Raw genomic sequence first — 20,169 nt, 5'->3', positions numbered from 1 at the left:
GCCGCCGTGCCGTCATCATCGTATGTACGCTGACCGGGTGATCAAGACCGCTCCGGCCCGCACCCTCCTCCGTATAAGCATCAGCGAGGCAGTGCACCGCCTCCATGCATCAAGCTCAGCCCTATAGTTCCGCTGCCAAGCAGGAAAGAAGATCACTGCACCCTTCCCCACCTCCAAGATAATCCCTATAGGGCTGCAGTAGTAAGAAACAAATGGCTTGACGGCAGGTTCCAGGAGGGGGAACTACAGCGTGGCAGTCGATCCGTTCCGCTATGACAGCGAGCACTGCCACAACCGGCATGCATGTTTTACACTCTATTACCACCTAGCGCTGTAAACCCGTCCCAGACGATTGGGCCATCCAGCAGTCTGGACGGTGACATGAATGGTTGGAATGGGACGAGGCTTATCAAAAAATATTTTCACCGCCTTTCAGAAACACCACGAGGGTCGCAGCTTTAACGGCAACGGGGCTCAGTCGTTTGATGTTGTTTGTCATGATAGGCGCATTGCAGTATCAACGACGAAGTCTTGGGCTGGGCCAACAGCAAGTCCACTCTAATCGTAAGCGGAAGGGAAAATAACACGGCTTCGGACCGTACAGCAGAGAGTTCCTCCATCAGAATCTCCCAATTATGGCTGTCACTTCGTCGGGCTGTGATGCTCACATGCTCGGACTTTTAGGGGGATAAGAACGGAAACGTGAGTCGAGCATGACACCTAGAGGAATGACAAGAGAATCCATGCGCTTTGATATCAAGCCTCTGCGGTACGCGATCCGAAGCTACCCAGTTGCATCTGGAACCAAACGCAAACACCAATCTGAAAAGCAAGGCGTAATTGTTCGTAAGGCCGTTGGGAGGGATATCGCTGATAGGTAGACTGATTACTTCTGCATCATGAGCTGCACGAACTCGTTGTCTGAATTATGCGTTAGCAAGCGTTCAGGCTCGGTGGAAAACTCATGACACGCACAGTCAATACGCCCGTCACCATCCTGATCGGCTTCGCGAATCATCTCATCGACCTCGTCGTCAGTCAGCTTCTCACCAATCGACGTCATGACGTGGCGAAGCTCGGCTGCCGAGATGAATCCGTTGTTGTCGCGGTCAAAGACCTGGTTCCAGAGGTTAGCGAGTTAAGGGCCGCTGATTCCTGACGCGCACATACCTTAAATGCCTCGCGGATCTCCTCCTCGGAATCGGTGTCCTTCATCTTCCTCGCCATCATGGTAAGGAACTCTAGTGTCTATGAGTATCCGTAGCTGGCGCCTTCATGTGGACTTGGATCGTCATACCAGGAAAGTCAATCGTGCCATTGTTGTCGGCGTCAACCTCGTTTATCATGTCCTGTAATTCCGACTCGGAGGGGTTTTGGCCAAGCGAGCGCATCACGGTGCCCAGCTCCTTCGTTGTGATCTGTCCTGCTCAGGGTTTAAGCATCGATTTTCGGGAACGTAGCAGCAAGGCACCAACCATCGCCGTCCTTGTCCTGTCCCGGGATTAGCACGTTGGCTCGTGGGTGTGGGGGGGGGGGAGGATGGTAAAACTGTAACAGGGGCGGTAAAGGGGAAGCTTACAAAAAGAGAGAAGGCCTCCTTGAACTCAGAGACCTGCTCTTCGGTGAGGGAATCGGCCTGTTGTCGAGAGCGCTATCAGCCTGCTGTTGTCGTGGATGGAGCCCGACTTCACCTCGATCGCGGGGCTGCCTCCTATAGATCGCATGCGCAGCAATCACTGACCATTTTTTGATGTCTCTGCTAGGGGAACGCCCTCACTGGATAAGGAATCTTTGAAGAAAAATCAAGTAGCAATCCTGCACAACCGTTGCAGAAGGCTGTAGCAGGGAATCAGTCCTGATCTGATCTATGTATGCAGTAGGAAAGGCGGGTTTGAATGGTGAGGCGCAACCTTGGAGATTTCAAGGATGGGGAGCGGGCCCCCCCCTCAGCAAAAAATGAGGGCCCCCGGCGGCTGTCACAGGGCGTCAAACCGTCAGGTTGCGTTGCTGCCTCTCCCTTGCGCGCGGATCTCTGCCAAGTGAGCATTGAGCAGGCACTCCGCTTAACAAATGCAAGTGTGTTAAGGTTGTAGGTACGTACCTTTGCCCAGCAAGGTCCCACACCTGGCAAGCAGCTGGCTGCCGAGGCGCAGCTGATGAACCCCGGCTTAATGCGATTGACCATTGTGTCTGGTCACTGGCGCATCGTCGTCATCTTTCTCCCTCAGCCGAAACTAGAGTATCACCGAGCCAACAGAGCTAGGTCATCAGTCGGGCCATAACGAAAGCGGTTTACGATGTGATGCCTCACCAGAGAATTCACGGCAGCAAGAAGAAGAGCGCCCAATCTCTCCATAAGTAGCGTCCAGGGCGGGCCGACGCCCACCTGTCCTTCCTTTCTGCGTCCGCCATGTGGCGAGACCGCACGAACCTGTAGGGATTTTGAATGATATCCGCGCAGCTGAATAATAACGCTGACCATCACCCTACAGCTACATCTCCTACCGGCAGTCCTACGCCCATCACCCGGCTCAGCGCAACCGGTATGGGCCGTCTAACGCGAACGACCGCTTTGGCGGCGGTGGCGGTGGCGGGGGGGCTCCTGGGTTGTTGTTCTCAGCGGACGAGGACAGGCGAGGGCTCTTATCTTCGGGCGCATACGACGTGGACGACGGCGACGCGGTGATCGAGATGGACCTGTTGCCGCCGAGGTGGGCCGACATTTCGGACGAAGTTACGGAGCTGCTAGCCGATATCGCGAGCAAAAGCCAGATGTTGGAACGATTGCACCAGAAACATGTGCTTCCGGGTTTTGATGACGAGGAGACCAAGAAGGCCGAGGAGCAGGAGATTGAGCGGCTGACGCAAGTCATCACGCGCGGCTTCCATGACTGCCATCGTTGCATTCAGAGGATTGAGCAACTAGTGCGCGAGGGGAAAGCTAACGGCCAGATGACCCGCGCAGACGAGACCATGGCGAAGAATGTGAAGATCAACCTAGCAACAAGGGTCCAGGAGGCGAGCGCCGGGTTCCGCAAAAAGCAGAGCGCCTATCTTAAAAGTAGGGTGGATGTCCTACTCTATTGAGTGGTTTAGGGGACTAATTTCTGTTTCTAGAGCTCAGAGGCATGGCTGGGCTGGCGAGTCCAGTCGAACGTTCTTCGACACCTTTGGCTGGGGGGAGCTATACCGATCCGTCGCTCCTAGAATCCGACGCAGACAGGACATACTCGCAATCGACATTACAGGCCCCGTCCCACCAAAAGCTTCTGCATTCAAACGACGCCGCAATATCCCAACGTGAGCGGGAAATTGAGGAGATCGCCCAAGGCATTATCGAGCTATCGGACCTCTTCCGAGACCTTCAGACCATGGTCATCGACCAGGGCACCATGTTAGACAGGATCGACTACAACGTGGAACGCATGGCCACTGAATTGAAAGGGGCCGAAAAGGAACTCAAGACAACTGAGCGTTATCAGAGAAAGACGATTAAGCGAAAGATTATTTTCCTTCTTCTACTAATTATCGCAGCCATGATAATATTGCTGCTGATCAAGCCGAAGAAGCGCGGGGGCACTGAAGCTTCTGAAAATGAGAGGTGACGACAGACACATTACTGGAAGAATCAAGAGACCAGGTAACCTACATCCCCGGCATCCCGCTTGGAGCGCATGTCGGAGGATTTATCTAGAGACAGGAACAGGAGGGCTGACTTCGCGAAGGAGCGGCGATGGTTCTAAGCATGTATTGTATCCTTCATGTATGATATTGATGAATCAAACACGAGGGCTCTCGTAAATCGGGCTATATGAGCGTCGGTCTGTTGGACGATTTAGCCTTTAGGATCTCGAGGTTATAACAAGCCGTGGTTTTAGTAGACCGAGCCGGCTTCATCTGAAGCTTTCACGGATCGACCAGGGAACTGATTTCGAGTCAAACCCAAACCTAGGAGCGTGCATGTGCTTGATGGCTCCTTAAAGAGGGTTGTGTACGGAGTACGGTGGAAGAAACAGCAACTTGAAGTGTCGAAGCTGAGTCAGTTCTTGGCGTCGAACCAAACCTCTGCTTACTCAGCCTAAGCATTGGCCAATCCGGTTCAGTACGGTACCCTGCTCGTCTCGTCCGTCATTCGACAGGAAGCTCACACCTCACAAGCAAAGCACCACACTATCACCACATCCTCGGCCAGATTTGCCAAACCTCCAGTCGCAATCCCCACTCCATTCAATTCAAAATGGGGTAAGCATAGCAGCCCTTTAGGTGTCAAGACAATAACTGCCAGTCTCACCTCTGCCCCGCGCAGCTACAATGCTGCGAATTTCCCGCGCAATCGTACGATCCACCGAGCAGACCCGAGCAGAGGGCTAACATCTCTTTTCTCCCACAAATACAGTCTCGTCGACGCCCCGAACAAGGTCCCCGAGCAGCAGCGGATCTATCAGGCTGCGTACCGCGCTCACCAGCGCATCTGGCGAATCGTGAGTGTGTCCCTGTGTGGGAAAGGAGGGCAGGCAGAAAGGGGTTTGGAGACGAGCGGTGGAGGAACAGTGGCAGCGGAAGGAAGGGCGGAGATCATGATACGAAGAACCATGGCTGACGGATTCCTTCCTTCTTTGCTATACGAACAGCACCCTCGCAGCAACATGTACCTCCGCCCCTACGTGATCTTGCTCTGGGGCAGCACCGCCGGTATGTTTTTACATATGATTCCAATAATTTTCCGTTCGCTCGCTGATTGTTTTCGCCTTGCGGCGGTATAGCTACCATGTACGCCATGGGCCGCAGGATCTTTGGCTACAGCACCTGGTTCAGCAGCGAGGCAAAGTGAGGATGGGGCGGCAACCAAGGGACTGTGTTGGCTGGAGATGTAGGTGTTGCATGACGACTTGTATATCTAGAGCGGAAATGGTATAGAGGCGGACTCTGCTGGAGAGAGGCAATGCCGAGCCAGGCCAGGTTTTGTTGTGTTCCGTAGTCTTCACGATATCGACTCGTCATTCATGTGAACATTGAACTCCCATAAAAACTCGGCGCCTGGACTGCTAAATTGCCCAAGTTCCGATGCATACAAGTAGAAAGGCCCTCGTAAAAGTACATTAAACTCGCCCGCCGGGTGTCATTTGTCATAGTCTATGGTTGGCTTCAAGCATTCCTTTGGCAACTCATTGCCTAGACGCTTGCCAGTAGTCCTTCAATATCCCTGAGCGCCAGGAGCATTCTCATCCTTCCGTAGACTCATAAGAAGTTCACGGAACCGCTCCTTCCCCGACCCGGCTGCACCACCCTTTGCTCCCTTTCCACTGACGTCAACAAGCTTGGAGATGCGCTCCCAGCTCGTCCCGCCCGAGGTGGTATCCTCGCGGCTGGCGAGGAACTGCTCAGCCTCCTTACGGGTCTGCGCAATCATCTTCTCCTTCTTGTTGTTGTAGTTCTCGTAAAAGTCGTCAATGTTTTGCTGCGCCTCGCGTATCGTCTCGGCGCGCTGCTGGGCAAACTGCTCGGCTCGCTTCGCAATCTGGGCGTCTCGCTTCTCGCGCCAGTTCTTGATCACCTCGGGCTCTTCCTCCTCCTCGGTATACGGCGCATAGCCCGAGTTGTAGCTGATCGAAGGGCCTGTGCCTGTGATGGTACCACCAGGTGCGACACCCTGCGGCTCCCCGTTAAAATCATGCCCAGTATGGATGGAACCAGCCGTGTCTTTACGTACCTCGTTGGGGCTTGTGATGTCGGGAAATTGGCTCTCAAATGCGGCATTGTTGCTTGAGGAACTGATACCACCCCCTAGCAAATCGTCGTCTCCTTCGTCGATACCTGCATCCTCCACTGTCGCAAACTGGCTGGCGTCTTCGCCGAGAATGGCCCTCTCTCGCTCTAGAAAGTTGCTCGCAGACGGCGCATCCGATGCGTCCCGGATATCTGTCTGGGCTGTGCGCAAAGTCAGAAAACAAGGTAGTGGTCGGTGGGCAAGGAGGCGTCCAACTGACCGCCCGAGTCGAAGTCCTCCAGCGAAGGAAATCGGTCAGCCATGGTGACGGCCAGCTCAGTCAAGATTTGGATTTATTTTGTGACGAGATGGGTGCAAACTTTGGAAAGATACAAGCGCGTTGAGGAAGTAAATTCCTCAATCTCCTCACATGAAATATGACAGTAGCCGTTGATCGCGCCAGATTGCTGAACAGCGCTGGGAGGCTTGTAGGCTGGGTCGTTTGAGGTGAATCCTGGTGGGGCGCTGGGACGCTGCAGGGGGCCATATCGATTTATCGGGGCAGTCATGACTGTGTTAAAGTAAAGGTGTTCTATTATCGAGGGCTTCCATGCATGTAGCATAGATGCGCTCCACTGATGCCGCTAAGATAGCTCCAGTTTGGCTTCCTGCTTTCGCGGTTCACACGCATTGTTTTGTTCCCTTCTCAATTCTTGCAACAAGCAGACCACACATCATCTCTTGAAGAGCCAGGACATGCTGCCCAGTGACCTCATTAGATATTCTGAAAGCGGATGAGGTGCACAGTGAGCGATCTTGTGGCAAAGATAAATCTGCAGAGAAGTTTGGCGTCGCGCCAGCTTCTCATCAAGGTTCATCTTGAATTGTAATTGTATGAGCTTCTGATTGGGAGCAAGCACAAAACACCATAAATATTCATCTCGTCCATCGCTTTGCCGGCATTACTTTCACCAGGCATTCGACCCATCAGCACGGCTCTGGTATCTCCCGGGTTGTCCCATCGACCAGCTTCGCAATTCTTTTGTTAGGCTGTCCATTTACCGTTCGCCATGGCCTACACAGATGATGCCGTGCTCTCCAAGCTCTCGGCACTGAATGAAAGCCACGATAGCATCGCAACCACAGCCCAATGGATTATGTTTCATCGGTAAGCCTCAGGACGACCAGAGTTTCTTTTTGTTCATGTGTCCGCTAACCATGTCATCAAAGACGACATGCATCTCAGACAGTCCACCTTTGGTTAACGAAACTAAGAGACCTACCCAGCGCGAAGAGGTTGAATATGATCTATCTGGCAAACGGTCAGTACCCTTGCGACACATTTCAGATGTCTTGCTAAGCACAACCCTGTTTGGCGCATCCAAATTGTATCTGGATTTACAATCTGGTCGTGTATGTTCTGCTAACCCAATTTCCGTCAATAGAAGTGACACAGCAGTCAAAGGCCCGCCATAAAGACGACTTCCTCAACGCGTTCACGCCATTCATTGCGGATGCCACGGCAGTAGCATATAAAGGCGCTACAGCAGACGTCCAATCCAAGTTGCGAAGGGTTGTGGATGTGTGGAAAGAGCGCGGCATCTTCGACAGAGAGGTCTTACTGGATTTGGAAGCTAAGCTGGCCGGTAAGTGAGCGGATTGGTGATAGACTTTCTTTTCATCTCTTCTTAAATGTCGAACAGTTATGCTAACATGCCTTCAGAGATCGATAAGACACGGCCCGCAGCGAACGTCGGTGGCTTTGGCGGTCCTATGTTCAGCTCTGCAGCCTCGGCATCTTCGATACCCCCAGAGCTCGCTCCCTTGGTGGCGCCGCAACAGGCCGTCACGAAGAGCCTCCAGCCAATGAAGAGCGCACTCAATTCGGCCAACACCGAGTACGAGAGGCTCACCGACCCAGCCGCTACCACAGCAGCCCTGCCGGTCCGGGCCGCGCGTCTTAATGGGCTTCTCAAGTCCTTGGCCAATGCTGAGGGCGCTGTCACAGAATGCATCCGGGCGCGGAGGGAGCTGCTCCGGAGTTTAGAGAAGGTTCTTGCAACGAACCGTGAAGCGCTTGACCTCGAAGAGCAATTCATGAGGGAGCTGAGTGGTCGCAGGACTGAGATCGAGCAGAAGAAGCAGTCGGTAGAACTCGCCATTATCAGCGGTCTCCCCGCGCATAATCAAGAGCAGTCGGCGGGTGACCGCACTTCTGGAAGCCCCGTTCCTGAGCCTGAGCGGCCGCAAGTAGAGGCCCTCACGCCACCTCACGTCCAGGACCATGTTGGCGACATGTACGATCAGGCAGCCACCGCCTCCGAGCCTCATAATGGCCAGCCCAATTCTGTCCCGTTCCACAGCAACGCGGTTCCAATGAACACTCAATCTCCATTTGCGACCTCTGCTCCAGGGATAGAGATACTCTCAAACCTTGCGTCGCAATATCAGGCCGTACCATTGAACGGATCTTCTAAGAAACGCAAGATTGAGGCATCAGAAGATTTTCCTGATCTTGGCGGCGACGATGGGATCGATGCGGAGGTCAAGGAGATGCTCAGGAAGGACAGCCATGGCTCCTAGACCTTAGGTTGTCATTCTTCCTACGGGGGGAGTTGGGAGGTTAGTCTGGGATCGTGGCGTTTCTTACTTAACAGCTTTTTACCCGTGTGTACGAGGTTTCATAGCCTCACGAGTTGATTGGGGATGAGCTGCGCATTATTGGGTGACATAGGTCATTGTTTGGGTTTACTTTACCTTGGAGCAAGATGTCCCTGAGAGACAAGGGGTTGATCTTGGGCAAAACTGTCATTGATATTGTAGGGCTTCATCCATGAGGTCAAGGTATGCCCGTGAGAGCAGAACAGCCACTGAATTCAACCGCTGGAAGCTCACTGAGCCCCTATTGCCGGCCATATTCACAGAGCTGTGCGATCGCCAGGGGAGGGTGCACTGACCGGCCTGCCAAGCCACCACCAGAAGCTCGGCGATTCCACATGACGAAATCCCGATGTGCGTCAGGGATCTGCTTCTTGATTCGGCCGAGCCTTGGCTTGATCGGCCCGGGTTTTTCTTTCCTTCTCGACCTCACAAACCTCCGACAGTTCACAGCAAACTGCGCCGGCATGGGCGGTCAAGAACTCCCAATTCACCTCCGCACACCCGACATGACCGTCCGCCGGCGATCGAATCTCTCAAGGTAGACAAAGTCAACACTGGCATTTAGTTTTCCAACGACAAAGCCGAACGACGTGATGGGTTTGGGAGCAGCACCGGCGGCGATGCGCCGCGTCGCGCTGCTCCCGCAACGCGGCGTCGCCTTCGCCGTCGCTCATGGAGCAGCGCCTGCACCAGCGTTGGTTTCTTCTTCGTTGCCGCTGGGCCTGAACGGGAGACTCTCTGCGACTCGAAACGCCTTGAATCCACCTCTGCACCATGCATTCTCCTCGAGCCCCCGAGCCGGAAAGACGCCCATATTACCCCTTACCTCTGCGCCAGTCGCTGCGACAAACACCTCGCCTAACTTACTACCGCGTGGGCCCCGCCAACTAGCAAGGCAGCCGGTGTGGGCGCCTCCGGTCAATATCATACGGCAGCTCTCCACGACGCGGCCGCTTCAAGAACAGCAAGATGACACCACCGGTAGCAAGAGTAGCAAGAACCTACCTGCCCCTGTCGGCCCGAAGGAGGTAGACCAACATTTTGAGGCTCATGGGTTCCAAAGGAGCGAGAAAGCAGCCAAAGCAGCACACATCAACATGAGCGCGCGCTTGTCGAAGGAGGGCAAAGGCCAGGAAGGTAAGCCCGGACTGGCCGAAGTCTGGCGGCTGATCAAGATCGCGCGGCCCGAGGTCAGGTGGCTAGGCGCCGCTTTTGTCTTGCTGCTTATCTCGTCAGCCGTCACGATGTCGGTCCCCTTCACGGTAGGCCGGGTCCTCGATCTCGCGACCAAGGGTCCTACGGAGGAGGTGCGACTCTTTGGCTTCACATTGACACAGTTCTTTGTTGGCCTGGGTACCTTGCTTACCATTGGAGCGACGGCAAACTTTGGGAGGATTATTCTGCTCAGGATCGTTGGCGAGCGCGTGGTTGCGCGGCTGCGGACCCAGCTCTACCGCCGGACGTACGTCCAAGACGCCGAGTTCTTCGATGCCAACCGTGTGGGCGACCTGATTTCACGCTTGAACTCGGATACGGTTATTGTCGGCAAGAGCATAACCCAGAATGTCTCTGACGGTCTTAGGTCGATGGTCAGCGGCGCTGCGGGATTCGCTGCCATGGCCTGGCTGAGCCCAAAGCTGACGTCCATCATCCTCGTCGTGGTCCCGCCTATCGCTCTCGGCGCCTTCGTCTATGGACGCGCGATCCGGAATCTTAGTCGGCAAATCCAGAAGAATGTGGGTTCGCTGATGAAGATCGCCGAAGAGCGGCTGGGCAACATCAAGACCAGCCAGGCTTTCGCCGGCGAGGTCCAGGAGATTGGCAGGTACAACAAGCAGGTCAAGAAGATCTTTGCGCTGGGCAAGCGGGATGCGCTCATATCCGGGACCTTCTTCGCCTCGACCAGCTGGGCGGGCAATATGACTGTCTTGGCCATGCTGATCGTAGGGGGTAACCTGGTCCGATCTGGAGCCATGACACTGGGCGACCTGACGTCTTTCATGATGTATACGGTCTTTGCGGGATCCAGTCTCTTCGGCGTCAGCGGCTTCTACTCAGAACTTATGAAGGGAGTCGGCGCCGCCAGCCGCCTGTTTGAACTTCAGGACCGGAACCCCTCGATCCCGTCCACGGTAGGAGTGAAAGTAACTTCTGCTCAGGGCCCTATCAAGTTTTCAAACGTCACATTTGCCTACCCGACGCGGCCCGCCGTGACAATCTTCAACGGCCTCGATTTCGAGATTCCCTCGGGAAGCAACGTTTGCATCGTCGGGCCATCAGGAGGCGGCAAGTCCACCGTCGCTTCATTGCTACTGCGGTTCTACAACCCAACATCAGGCTCCATCACAATCAACGGCGTTGACATCGCCAAGATGAACGCCAAGTCCTTGCGCCGGCGTATCGGCATGGTAGCCCAGGAACCCGTGCTCTTCTCTGGCACAATCGCAGAAAACATTGCCTACGGCAAGCCCTCCGCCACACGGGACGAAATCATTGCGGCGGCGCGCAAAGCCAACTGCGGCTTCATCAGCGACTTCCCCGAGGGGCTTGAAACGCAGGTCGGAGCTCGGGGCGCGCAGCTGTCGGGCGGGCAGAAGCAGCGCATCGCGATCGCGCGGGCGCTGCTCAAGGACCCGGACATTCTCATCCTCGACGAGGCCACGTCAGCGCTCGACGCCGAGTCCGAGACGCTCGTCAACTCGGCGCTTGCGGCTCTGCTTAAAGGCCATAGGACTACTATCTCTATCGCACACCGCCTCTCGACTATTAAGAGGTCCGACAAGATTATTGTTCTGTCGAGTGAGGGGACTGTGGCTGAGATTGGCAGCTATGCTGAGCTTAGTGCAAATAAGGACAGTGCGTTCAGCAAGCTCATGGAGTGGCAGATGAGTGGTGCTGCTGGGGACGTGGTGATGGCCCCGGATCATCACCATCGTTTGCCTGCTTCTTCTGGCGCCACCCCGCACATATCCGAAGAGGAGGTGGAGGATATTGAGGAAGAGATGGAGCATGAGCGGGACGAAGAGGAGGAGGATGCCGTCCCTGGGGCGTCTGAGGGTGGTCGTGAGAAGAAAGCGTAAACTGAGGGAAAAGCACGGCGGTAGGGCGGGTCAGTGGGCGGCATGTCGATCTTGATTTGGGGGGTTTAGTATTTGGCTTGTCTGCTTGGTCATCTTTGGGAGGAGCGAATGAGGCGGTCTTCCCAGTCGTTTTGCCCCCTTCCTCGTTGTGTGCTTTTGAATGGAAGGGAGGGGTCTATGAAACCCAATAGAGCTGCATATTGGCGGCGCACGGAAAGGGAAGGGAACGCTACGCATTTGTTGTTTGTGCACATGTAAACTACAGGTTCACTACTAGATACTTGGGGATCAACAGGCTCTCCGCTCGTACAAGGAAACAGATATGGTAATGGACACCATACTACTACTGGGCATGGAGGGCGACTTGATGCGCCGAGAACATAGAGCACCCTCCTAATGGCCCAGGACAGGGTTTCAGATATGCCCGCTCCGAAGTGGTAAGGGCTTACAGCCCGATGCTGTGAGTAATTGGGCGCTTCACTGCGGCTCTGTGGACTATAGCTTGAAAGTTGGGGACGTGGGGGTCGGGGTTTGAGCCGTCGTATTAGGTTATAAGTCATGCTTGTCGATGCTGGATCTAGAGTTATAGGCCAACCACCTGCACGCAAGCATGATTACTTACCTAACTCTGCAGCGCTTTACTTACCAGCCCTGCGTAAAGCCTCCATCCATGGATGTGGTTCGGCGATCCATGGAAACGGCAAGAGTGAGAGGTGGACGCCCATGAGATCGCCACCCAACACCGATCATGTAGTAGGTAGGGGCAGTTCCTGGCTTCCTATGGACACACGTAGCAGCGCAGTAAGGTATAGGTCGTCTAGATCGAGTGAAGTGAGAGGATATTGGTTCTTGCACCAGGGCTATCCCATCACCGGGTTCACTGGTCTGAAAGAGTCGAAGCATCTCAGGCCGGAGAACACAATGCTAAGGTACGAAGGTAAGAGCCCTTCCTTTTCGGCTGAGAGTATGCCCCACCGTCCCGTCTTGGGGTTTTTGTTCGAGGCTGTCAGGGTGTGGCCCACGAGCTCGGTGAGTCCTTTGGGCCATAAGAGACTGCATCACGCGACACTGGATCTGCCCAGAGATGGCTGAAATCGCAGATGTCCAGGTAGTACTCCGTAAGGAAGGTAGGAGTTGGGACAACAGAGGAGTAATGTACTAAACGTTGTTACTTTATCACCCATCCTTCCTGATCTCATCGGCATAAATCATTCAAGACTCCTGTGAACGAGCAAATTGAGTATTATTGGTTCCTGGACTGACGGATGTCTTGGGAGCTTGGATTGTTATGGCAGTGGTCAGCCAAAAAGTGTTGGAGAGAGAGGCTTAACTTCATTCGTGAAATTTCACATGCACTCCATCGTGGCGTTCCGTAGCCACCTGGAAGGCTCAAACAGACCCCACAGAGCCGGGCTGGTGCCAAACTGCCACTGCCCCCACCATTGTAACCGGGCAGGGGTTGTGGCTGGGGAGCTGGGGTCAAAGAACACCGAATGAAGTCTGGAAAACCCTGCTTCCGAAGTAGGCGTTCCTGCAGAGCGGCGACACGAACGAAAACTTCGAGGTTGTGACTCGTAGGTGGACAGACAGGATGTGGGTTTACCCAGGAGCGCATCTGGTTGGCCTTTGGGTTTATTCCATGTAATTGATTTTATTTTCATCCTCCTTCCGCTTCCCATGTCAACAGCACGCCCTCCAATCCACTAACGTCTTGGGTTCAAAGTGGCTTGAGCACACTGCCCACGTTCGCAGTCATACAGCAACTGCCATCACTCTCTTTCACCATAAACCCCCCCGCAATCTCTCCGACGAGCTCTTGGCCTCTTGTCCCAAAGAGGGTTCACACATCGTTCAGATCCAGGCCCTCAGTCTACTCTTTGACACCCGCTTGACCGATTTCCTTGGACTACATTCGGTGACTGCTGAGTCCCAGTCCAAGTTAAAAGCAGCCCCATCCCCCCACCGACTATCGACATCCGAACCGGTCAATTCCTACCCCGACTGACTCTTCAACTAACTGCCTTCATCTCCTGATTGAGGTGCCATTGGATCTTGTCTCCTACAGTCCATCATCTTCTCGCCCCGAAAGACAGTTTTTGCAGCGTTTCCAATCGTTTCGCTGCATCGTTGTGCATCGCATTGGGAGTTTATTTGCTGCGAGTTCGGTGAGCCGGCAGGTCTTGAGTCAAATGAGCCCTCCGCATTCGGGGTTAAGATCTCCGGACATGGCCCGGGCGCTCCTTAACAACACCGGCAATACCGGCTGGATCGTCCAGAAATTCGGCGGCACCAGCGTCGGCAAATTCCCCGACAAGATTGCAGAGGATATCGTCAGGTGCGGATAACATTACCACAGTGAGAGAAAGACGAATTCAAGCTGATGCTTTGACTGTATCAGACAATACGTGGAGAATCACCGTGTAGTAGTTGTGTGCTCAGCTCGGAGCACCGGCAAGAAGGCAACAGGAACCACGAGCAGGTGAGTAACGGCGCCGTCGCTCATGGCTTTTTCTGTCTGGTCGTGCTGTCTCCTTCCATTTTGAGCTTGTCTCTCGGCTTTTGATTTTGCGTCACCGAGCTCCCCTCCGGCGCCTCCCCCAGCGCCTCCCCCACGCATCGTTTCATCCGCCTGTGCCACGGCAGTCCCATTAGTCAACCGCTGTGCGGGATGGCTGACAACGTGCAATTCCCCACAGGCTACTGGAGGTGTACAAGAAACTGCGGGCCATTGTCGCCTCAGCAAGTGACCATGATGCCCAGGACGATTTGCTGGAAGATGCCAAGCGCATTGTCCAAGACATCTGCGCCGACCATGTCGGTGCCGCCGACACTTTCATCAAGGATCCCCAACTCAGCGCTTTGCTGAAGGCTGATACTGAGATGGAGTGCCAGCTCCTCATCGAGTATATTGGGGCTGCGAAACGTTTCAACCTTGAGATCAATTCCCGGGCCAAGGATAGGGTCGTTAGCTTCGGAGAGAAACTGAGCTGCAGGTTCATGACGTGCCTCCTCAAGGACAGAGTAAGTTCTTCTGCGGGTCTCTGGCTAGATGGTCTCGCTGACTAGGATGCAACAAACAAGGGGGTGGATGCTGAGTACGTTGACCTGGCCGATATCCTGCGTCTTGACAGCCCGGCACGTCTTGACTCTGCCTTTTACCGGCATGCCACCACCGTCATTTCCAACAAGATCCTAAAATGCGGGGATCGGGTGCCCGTGGTGACCGGCTTCTTTGGAAATGTCCCCGGAAGCCTCCTGGATGGAGACATCGGCCGCGGGTACACCGATCTGTGTGCGTCACTAGTGGCTGTCGGCCTCAAGGCAGTTGAGCTTCAAATCTGGAAGGAAGTGGATGGCATCTTTACCGCCGACCCCTCCAAAGTCCCGACCGCAAGGCTTATCCCATCCATCACTCCCTCCGAAGCCGCAGAGCTGACCTTCTACGGCTCTGAAGTCATTCACCACTTGACTATGGACCAAGTGATCAAGGCTGTGCCGCCCATCCCGATCCGGATAAAAAATGTCAACAATGCCCGCGGCGAAGGCACCATTGTGAAGCCGGATCCATTACTGGCGCCAGATCGGCAGATCCAGAGAACGAGACAACCGTCGGATCCGTCCCTGCGCAAGAAACCCAAGAGGCCGACAGCCGTCACCGCCAAGGACAAGATTTCCATCCTCAACATCCACTCCAACAAGAGATCTATAGCGCACACATTTCTGGCCCGCGTGTTTTCCATCCTCAATCAGCAACGGGTGTCGGTCGATCTCATCTCCACCAGCGAGGTGCACGTCTCCATCGCGGTTCACGCCGCAAACTCTGAGCAATGCAACTTTGACGAGGCCGTGAAACAGCTCAGGGAGGAGTGCGGCGAGGTCAGCGTGCTGCACGACATGACCATTCTCAGTCTTGTGGGCGCCGAGATGAAGAACATGGTTGGCATTGCTGGCAGGATGTTTTCAACTTTGGGCGAAAATGGGGTCAATATCGAGATGATCTCGCAGGGTAAGAAAGCGCTCTGGTTTGCCTGTTTTCTTTTTTTGACACGAATTGCTAATACAATGCATAGGGGCTAGTGAGATCAACATCTCGTGCGTCATTGACGCCCGTGATGCCGAACGGGCCATGAATATTCTGCATACCAGTCTCTTCACCTTCTTAGAGTAACGCCCAGGCGGGTGAATCAACGATACGTCAGCCCCAAAGCAGCTCATACAGGCCTGGGACTGTTATTGAGAGGTTCTTTGCGGATATTTTCGCCGATGCTTGACGAAGCGAATCTAAGCGATCTCTGGTAGAGTGTTACCTTTTGTTAGGGCAGAGTAGGAGTTGTCGCGGTTGGGGGCCGGGAGTAGTACAGGTGGTTTTGTCTGATCGGCGAGGGGTGTCATTTCACGGCACATGTCAGGTAGACAGCGGAGTATATAGCGGCGCGATTCTGTACATACTATGTAGACGTAGACCATATGGTAGGGGATGTTACACGATCACACGAGAAATAAATGCTAGCAAGTCTCCAACAGGGTTAGGGTTCTGCCTCGCGCTGACATGATGTGCCGATAAGATAGTCAAAGGTGGGTCTCCGTCAGCCTTACCTACCGGCCTGCCTCAACCTCTCTTGTACAACTTCAGCCAATCCGTCCGCTGACGACCACCCATCGCTGCATCTTAACAAACCGACAAGGAGGACTCCCACTTGTCACCTCTAAATATCGATCTTGTATCTGACTCCGTCATTCCAAATAACCATTTGTCGCTCGGCTCCGCGCAGCGAGTCAACCCGTAGCGAAAATGGGCAAAGCCGAAGTCGGATCGACGAAATACCTCTCCAACAAGATGAAGCAAAAAGGCCTGACGCGCCTACGATGGTACTGCCAGATATGCGAGAAGGCATGTCGCGATGAAAACGCCTTCAAGATGCACTGCCAGTCCGAAAGCCACATGCGGCGGGCGCTGGAGACGGGTCAGAATTTCAAGACGGTCCAGGACGAGTACAGCAAGCAGTTCCTGCACGAGTTCATCTCGCTACTCAAGACGGCGCACGGCGAGAAGAGCATCCACGCCAACCGCTTCTACCAGGAGGTCATTGCGCGCCGGGACCACACCCATCTCAACGCCACGCGTTGGCATTCCCTGACCGACTTTGTCAAGTACATCGCCCGCGAGGGGATTGTGAGGGCCGAGGAGAAAGAAGATGGCATCTTCATCGCGTGGATCGATGATTCTCCCGAGGCCATGAAGCGGAGGGAAGCCGTCAGGAGGAAGGAAATGCAGGACAAAGGCGACGAGGAGAGGGAGCAGATGTTGCTGAGGGAGCAGATCAAGAGGGCCCAGAGGGATGCCGAGGCAAGAGGGTTTGCGGTGAATGGCGGGGAAGATGATGAGGACGAGGGAAAGGTGCTGAAGCGGGAGCAGGGAGAGAAGATCAAATTGTCGTTTGGGACGAAACCTCCAGCGGCAGGGTCGACGGTGGCAAAGAACACTACGCATGAGCCGGATGCGACACCGGCGTCAAGTACCGGGGAAAAGGACAGCACAACCCCTGAATCAACGGGGGAGGCGAGCAACGGGGAGCAGGAAAAGAAGCAGGATGCTAAGCCGGTATCACTAAAAGTTGCCGCCAAACCGCAACCGAAGAATGTCTTCAAGAATGCGTTTGCAGGTGCCCCGAAGAAGGTGATGGCCGCGCAACCGAAGAAGATGAGCGAGGCAGAGAGGATCATGAAGGAGGAGTTGGAGCGAAAAAGGGCGCGCGAAGCGGGCGGTGGACCTCCCAACAAAAGACCGCGCTTTTAGCAGCATCATTATCAGTCAGCGACAGACCCTGGCATGGTTGGCTACATGGAGCATTCATCGGCGTTGGGGGCTATACTTAGACGGGGCATGATACCAGGAAGGAAATGGAAAGCATGATCTGATTTCTACCGTCGCTAACGCTCCAGTCCGAGTAACCATGCGTTTGACCAAAGTAGATCCCACGATAAACCAGACCCAAGCCCCAAACTCCCACAACGCCTGCTACCCGATGCTGACCCTGTCTAAACAACCACTAATCCGCCTCGGTCGCGCTGCCATCACGTCTTGTAGTAGCCAGTCAGCGTAAAAACGGACGGCCAAATCATGTTAGGGCAGAGTAAAGGGTAGATTTACGGGATATACTGGATCCTGTACTCCTCCTCGAGCGTGGTCCGCACGTCGTCGGGTAGCTGGCCCGAGACCTTTGTGGCATAGACGCCCCGCACGTAGCCGTCGAGCCGCTGCCACTTTGCCACCCACGACTTGCTCGGGTCGGCGATGGTGATGAGCCCTTCAAAGACTTGGGACGTGCAGCTGTCGATCTGGTCCGGCGAGCCCTGGAGGTGCAGGAACTCCTCGCAGTTCGGGCAGCCCTCGTCCCGGAAGCGCTGATTGTATGGTTAAACAAATGAGGTGGATGGGCTGAGGGTAGGTTGGTTTGGCTTACAGCGTAGGTCATGACTATGGAGCACACCATGCAGGCGCGGAGATAGCGCTGTTGGCCTGGGGCAACGAAGTTTTCTGACATGGTTCTTCTTGTGTATGCTGAGCTGGTTTGAGAAGGGTAAGACACCGCTGGATGTGTGTGTTGGGAGTGTAGAAGTTGGCGAATAAATGAGCAAGCCTTTGTCAGTCAAGACTCCAGAGTTTGGTCTGTTTGTGAATCGTGAATGATACTGCGGCGGGTGAGTTTACAGCTAGACGCTCCCTAACGCTAATGAAGGTTAACTAACTGTTGGCCTAGATGCAGGTGCCAAGCCGATCGGGAACGGGTTCAGGGTGGCACGGTGCCACTGGATCGAGTGGGGTTGTCAGTGCTCCTTGCTCGCTGTCCTGGATCTTATCAATGCAATCCGGAGCACACCCAGTGAAAGAACATCCCGTCATCCACCCGTGGACGTCGACCTTGAACCGGCTTGCTTCCTTCATCAACGGCGTTTCCCGGACTGCAGATGGGCTGTATGCCATGCGCCTGCCTACCACGTCAATTGACTTCCCGACCACGCATACTTCGCTTTATTGAGCCCGCCGAGAAAATGAACTGAGTTTGCATGAAGCAGTAGGACTAGCAAAGTCGTTTTGATTCTTGGTTATTATTCTGCCCACTTGAGTGTATTAAAGAAGAAAAGAAGCCCGCCAAACGCCCCCGTGAATGAAAAAATGGGCAACAGCCCCTCCACATCCAAATCCGCGAACCAGTCGTCAGGGTCCAATTCGCAAACGCAACATGATCGGCCGGTGAGGCGCGACAACAGACATCCCATCCCGGTGCAAACCAGCCGGGTTGCTGCCCCGCCAGAACCCTCGCTCACTCAGGCCCAGGGCACATCGGTCCAACCACCGTCGACCAGCAACACTACCGGCAGCCGGACCAAGCCGCTTCAATTCCGACAGGCCCCCTCGTCCGCCTACTCGACCGCATCCTCTTCCGTAAACGCCGCCAGCTCCTCGAGCTCGGCAAAACCAGTTGAGGTGAAGCAGCCCGCAGCCGGTTCAAGCCACCAGCCTTCCAAGCCCGTAGCCGTACCCAACTACCAGAATTCACCCTCGTCGCCTCCGCGGTCGCTCCGGTCCGACGACACTTCCGAAGCGGCCATCATGCCACACAGCAGCCTGCAGGACATGTCATACCTGACACGTCCGCCGCGCCTGCCCCTCCCGATAGAAGAAGAAGTGCACACGCCTGGGTCGCCCATCATCGCGCCGGCCGACGCCGGGCAGCCGCTAGAAGACATCGAAGGGCTAGATAGTGCGAAGCTCTCTCATCCTGGTTCAGACTTGAGCAACACCTCGGCGCCGGGTGAAGAGGATACAGAGGAACTATTGGTTGACAAGACCAGGCCGACGGTGCCAACGAGGCTGGAATGGCGTCACGGAGGGGACAAGGTCTACGTAACGGGCACCATCTTCCAATGGAACCGCAAAACGCGGCTGCATCCAGTGTAAGTGGCGTGATTGCCAGTAAGAAACCAGCCGACTTGTCTGGTTTGGATCTCCTAACGTCAATGTCAAAATGCAGTCCGGACCAGCCCGGTGTCTTTGCAACAACCATCAATATCCTTCCGGGAACCCACCATATCCGGTTTCTGGTAGACAACCAGATGCAAACCTCCCCAGACTATCCGACCACGGTTGACTTCGGCAACAATCTGGTCAACTACATTGAAGTCAGCCCCGATGACGTTCCGGCTGCAGAAACCGAAGCAGCGGGGCCGACAACGGGCAGGGATGGCCAGCAGCAGGCCCAGGGGAAAGGAGCCTCGACCGAAGAGGAGGAGGATGAAAGGGCGCCCAGGTATCGCGAAGTGCCCCCGGCGGAAGCTTTCGTGAACAAGATTCCCAAGTATCTGCTCGATTTGGATCAGCCTGAAGACAGCCCCCTATATCACAGCGCATTCACGGCCACCGAGGGACTGCCCAACCCGCCCGCCCTCCCTGGGTTTCTCAACAAGCCCATCTTAAATGCGTCGACCCTGATGAAGGACGACAACAGCGTCCTGAACATGCCGAACCACACTGTCCTCAACCACCTCGCTACCAGCAGTATTAAGAATAATGTATTAGCAGTCTCGGCGACGACGAGGTATAAAAGCAAGGTGAGTCAGCACGGTCCTCAATTGCTCCGTCGGATGGCAACATTAACCGCACTTTCGCAGTATGTGACGACTATCATGTACAAGCCGACAACTGCAGAGGGTATCTGA

General features: G+C 54.8%; 11 protein-coding genes across 11 annotated transcripts; 8 read left to right on the top strand and 3 right to left on the bottom strand.

The window, feature by feature from the left end:
* Window positions 1–593: 593 nt before the first annotated feature.
* N656DRAFT_557783 (calmodulin) lies at window positions 594–1,865 on the bottom strand. The gene is made up of 7 exons (XM_064810075.1): window positions 1,742–1,865; window positions 1,580–1,636; window positions 1,476–1,491; window positions 1,298–1,423; window positions 1,171–1,241; window positions 976–1,117; window positions 594–921 (listed from the first exon to the last, which is right to left on the bottom strand). Exons 1-7 carry the CDS (start codon window positions 1,742–1,744, stop codon window positions 887–889), a joined length of 450 nt encoding a protein of 149 aa, XP_064672506.1. The 5' UTR covers window positions 1,745–1,865; the 3' UTR covers window positions 594–886.
* A 545-nt stretch (window positions 1,866–2,410) lies between these two features.
* N656DRAFT_767059 (t-SNARE) lies at window positions 2,411–3,605 on the top strand (the record flags this gene model as incomplete). Its single annotated transcript, XM_064813529.1, has 3 exons — window positions 2,411–2,433; window positions 2,493–3,061; window positions 3,118–3,605. 3 exons carry the CDS (start codon window positions 2,411–2,413, stop codon window positions 3,603–3,605), a joined length of 1,080 nt encoding a protein of 359 aa, XP_064672505.1.
* A 561-nt stretch (window positions 3,606–4,166) lies between these two features.
* On the top strand, window positions 4,167–5,010 carry N656DRAFT_777139 (uncharacterized protein). The gene is made up of 4 exons (XM_064814766.1): window positions 4,167–4,242; window positions 4,397–4,481; window positions 4,632–4,692; window positions 4,764–5,010. Exons 1-4 carry the CDS (start codon window positions 4,238–4,240, stop codon window positions 4,829–4,831), a joined length of 219 nt encoding a protein of 72 aa, XP_064672504.1. The 5' UTR covers window positions 4,167–4,237; the 3' UTR covers window positions 4,832–5,010.
* N656DRAFT_728031 (uncharacterized protein) lies at window positions 4,914–6,151 on the bottom strand. The gene is made up of 3 exons (XM_064812591.1): window positions 5,988–6,151; window positions 5,711–5,928; window positions 4,914–5,650 (listed from the first exon to the last, which is right to left on the bottom strand). The coding sequence occupies exons 1-3, from the start codon at window positions 6,028–6,030 to the stop codon at window positions 5,195–5,197; spliced, it is 717 nt and encodes a 238-aa protein (XP_064672503.1). The 5' UTR covers window positions 6,031–6,151; the 3' UTR covers window positions 4,914–5,194.
* Window positions 6,152–6,777: 626 nt separating this feature from the next.
* Window positions 6,778–8,290, top strand: N656DRAFT_705608 (uncharacterized protein; the record flags this gene model as incomplete). The annotated part of the gene is made up of 4 exons (XM_064811284.1): window positions 6,778–6,875; window positions 6,938–7,029; window positions 7,069–7,353; window positions 7,431–8,290. 4 exons carry the CDS (start codon window positions 6,778–6,780, stop codon window positions 8,288–8,290), a joined length of 1,335 nt encoding a protein of 444 aa, XP_064672502.1.
* A 698-nt stretch (window positions 8,291–8,988) lies between these two features.
* N656DRAFT_705440 (uncharacterized protein) lies at window positions 8,989–11,448 on the top strand (the record flags this gene model as incomplete). The annotated part of the gene is made up of 1 exon (XM_064811270.1): window positions 8,989–11,448. One exon carries the CDS (start codon window positions 8,989–8,991, stop codon window positions 11,446–11,448), a length of 2,460 nt encoding a protein of 819 aa, XP_064672501.1.
* Window positions 11,449–11,846: 398 nt separating this feature from the next.
* N656DRAFT_557590 (uncharacterized protein) lies at window positions 11,847–12,799 on the top strand. Its single transcript, XM_064810074.1, has one exon. The coding sequence runs from the start codon at window positions 12,007–12,009 to the stop codon at window positions 12,538–12,540; it is 534 nt and encodes a 177-aa protein (XP_064672500.1). The 5' UTR covers window positions 11,847–12,006; the 3' UTR covers window positions 12,541–12,799.
* An 874-nt stretch (window positions 12,800–13,673) lies between these two features.
* Window positions 13,674–15,616, top strand: N656DRAFT_704592 (aspartate kinase; the record flags this gene model as incomplete). The annotated part of the gene is made up of 5 exons (XM_064811192.1): window positions 13,674–13,783; window positions 13,847–13,927; window positions 14,145–14,469; window positions 14,530–15,454; window positions 15,519–15,616. The coding sequence occupies 5 exons, from the start codon at window positions 13,674–13,676 to the stop codon at window positions 15,614–15,616; spliced, it is 1,539 nt and encodes a 512-aa protein (XP_064672499.1).
* A 438-nt stretch (window positions 15,617–16,054) lies between these two features.
* On the top strand, window positions 16,055–17,424 carry N656DRAFT_777133 (uncharacterized protein). Its single transcript, XM_064814765.1, has one exon. It carries the CDS (start codon window positions 16,241–16,243, stop codon window positions 17,243–17,245), a length of 1,005 nt encoding a protein of 334 aa, XP_064672498.1. The 5' UTR covers window positions 16,055–16,240; the 3' UTR covers window positions 17,246–17,424.
* Window positions 17,425–17,481: 57 nt separating this feature from the next.
* On the bottom strand, window positions 17,482–18,265 carry N656DRAFT_557546 (transcription initiation Spt4). The gene is made up of 3 exons (XM_064810073.1): window positions 18,199–18,265; window positions 17,913–18,141; window positions 17,482–17,853 (listed from the first exon to the last, which is right to left on the bottom strand). Exons 2-3 carry the CDS (start codon window positions 17,991–17,993, stop codon window positions 17,596–17,598), a joined length of 339 nt encoding a protein of 112 aa, XP_064672497.1. The 5' UTR covers window positions 17,994–18,141; window positions 18,199–18,265; the 3' UTR covers window positions 17,482–17,595.
* A 360-nt stretch (window positions 18,266–18,625) lies between these two features.
* On the top strand, window positions 18,626–20,169 carry N656DRAFT_704912 (carbohydrate-binding module family 48 protein; the record flags this gene model as incomplete). The annotated part of the gene is made up of 3 exons (XM_064811219.1): window positions 18,626–19,407; window positions 19,485–20,061; window positions 20,122–20,169. The coding sequence occupies 3 exons, from the start codon at window positions 18,626–18,628 to the stop codon at window positions 20,167–20,169; spliced, it is 1,407 nt and encodes a 468-aa protein (XP_064672496.1).

The sequence above is a fragment of the Canariomyces notabilis genome (genome assembly GCF_033297395.1).
Source record: "Canariomyces notabilis strain CBS 508.74 unplaced genomic scaffold N656scaffold_5, whole genome shotgun sequence".
NCBI classification, from domain to species: Eukaryota; Fungi; Ascomycota; class Sordariomycetes; order Sordariales; family Chaetomiaceae; genus Canariomyces; species Canariomyces notabilis.
This window is presented reverse-complemented; position numbering and strand designations above follow the sequence as displayed.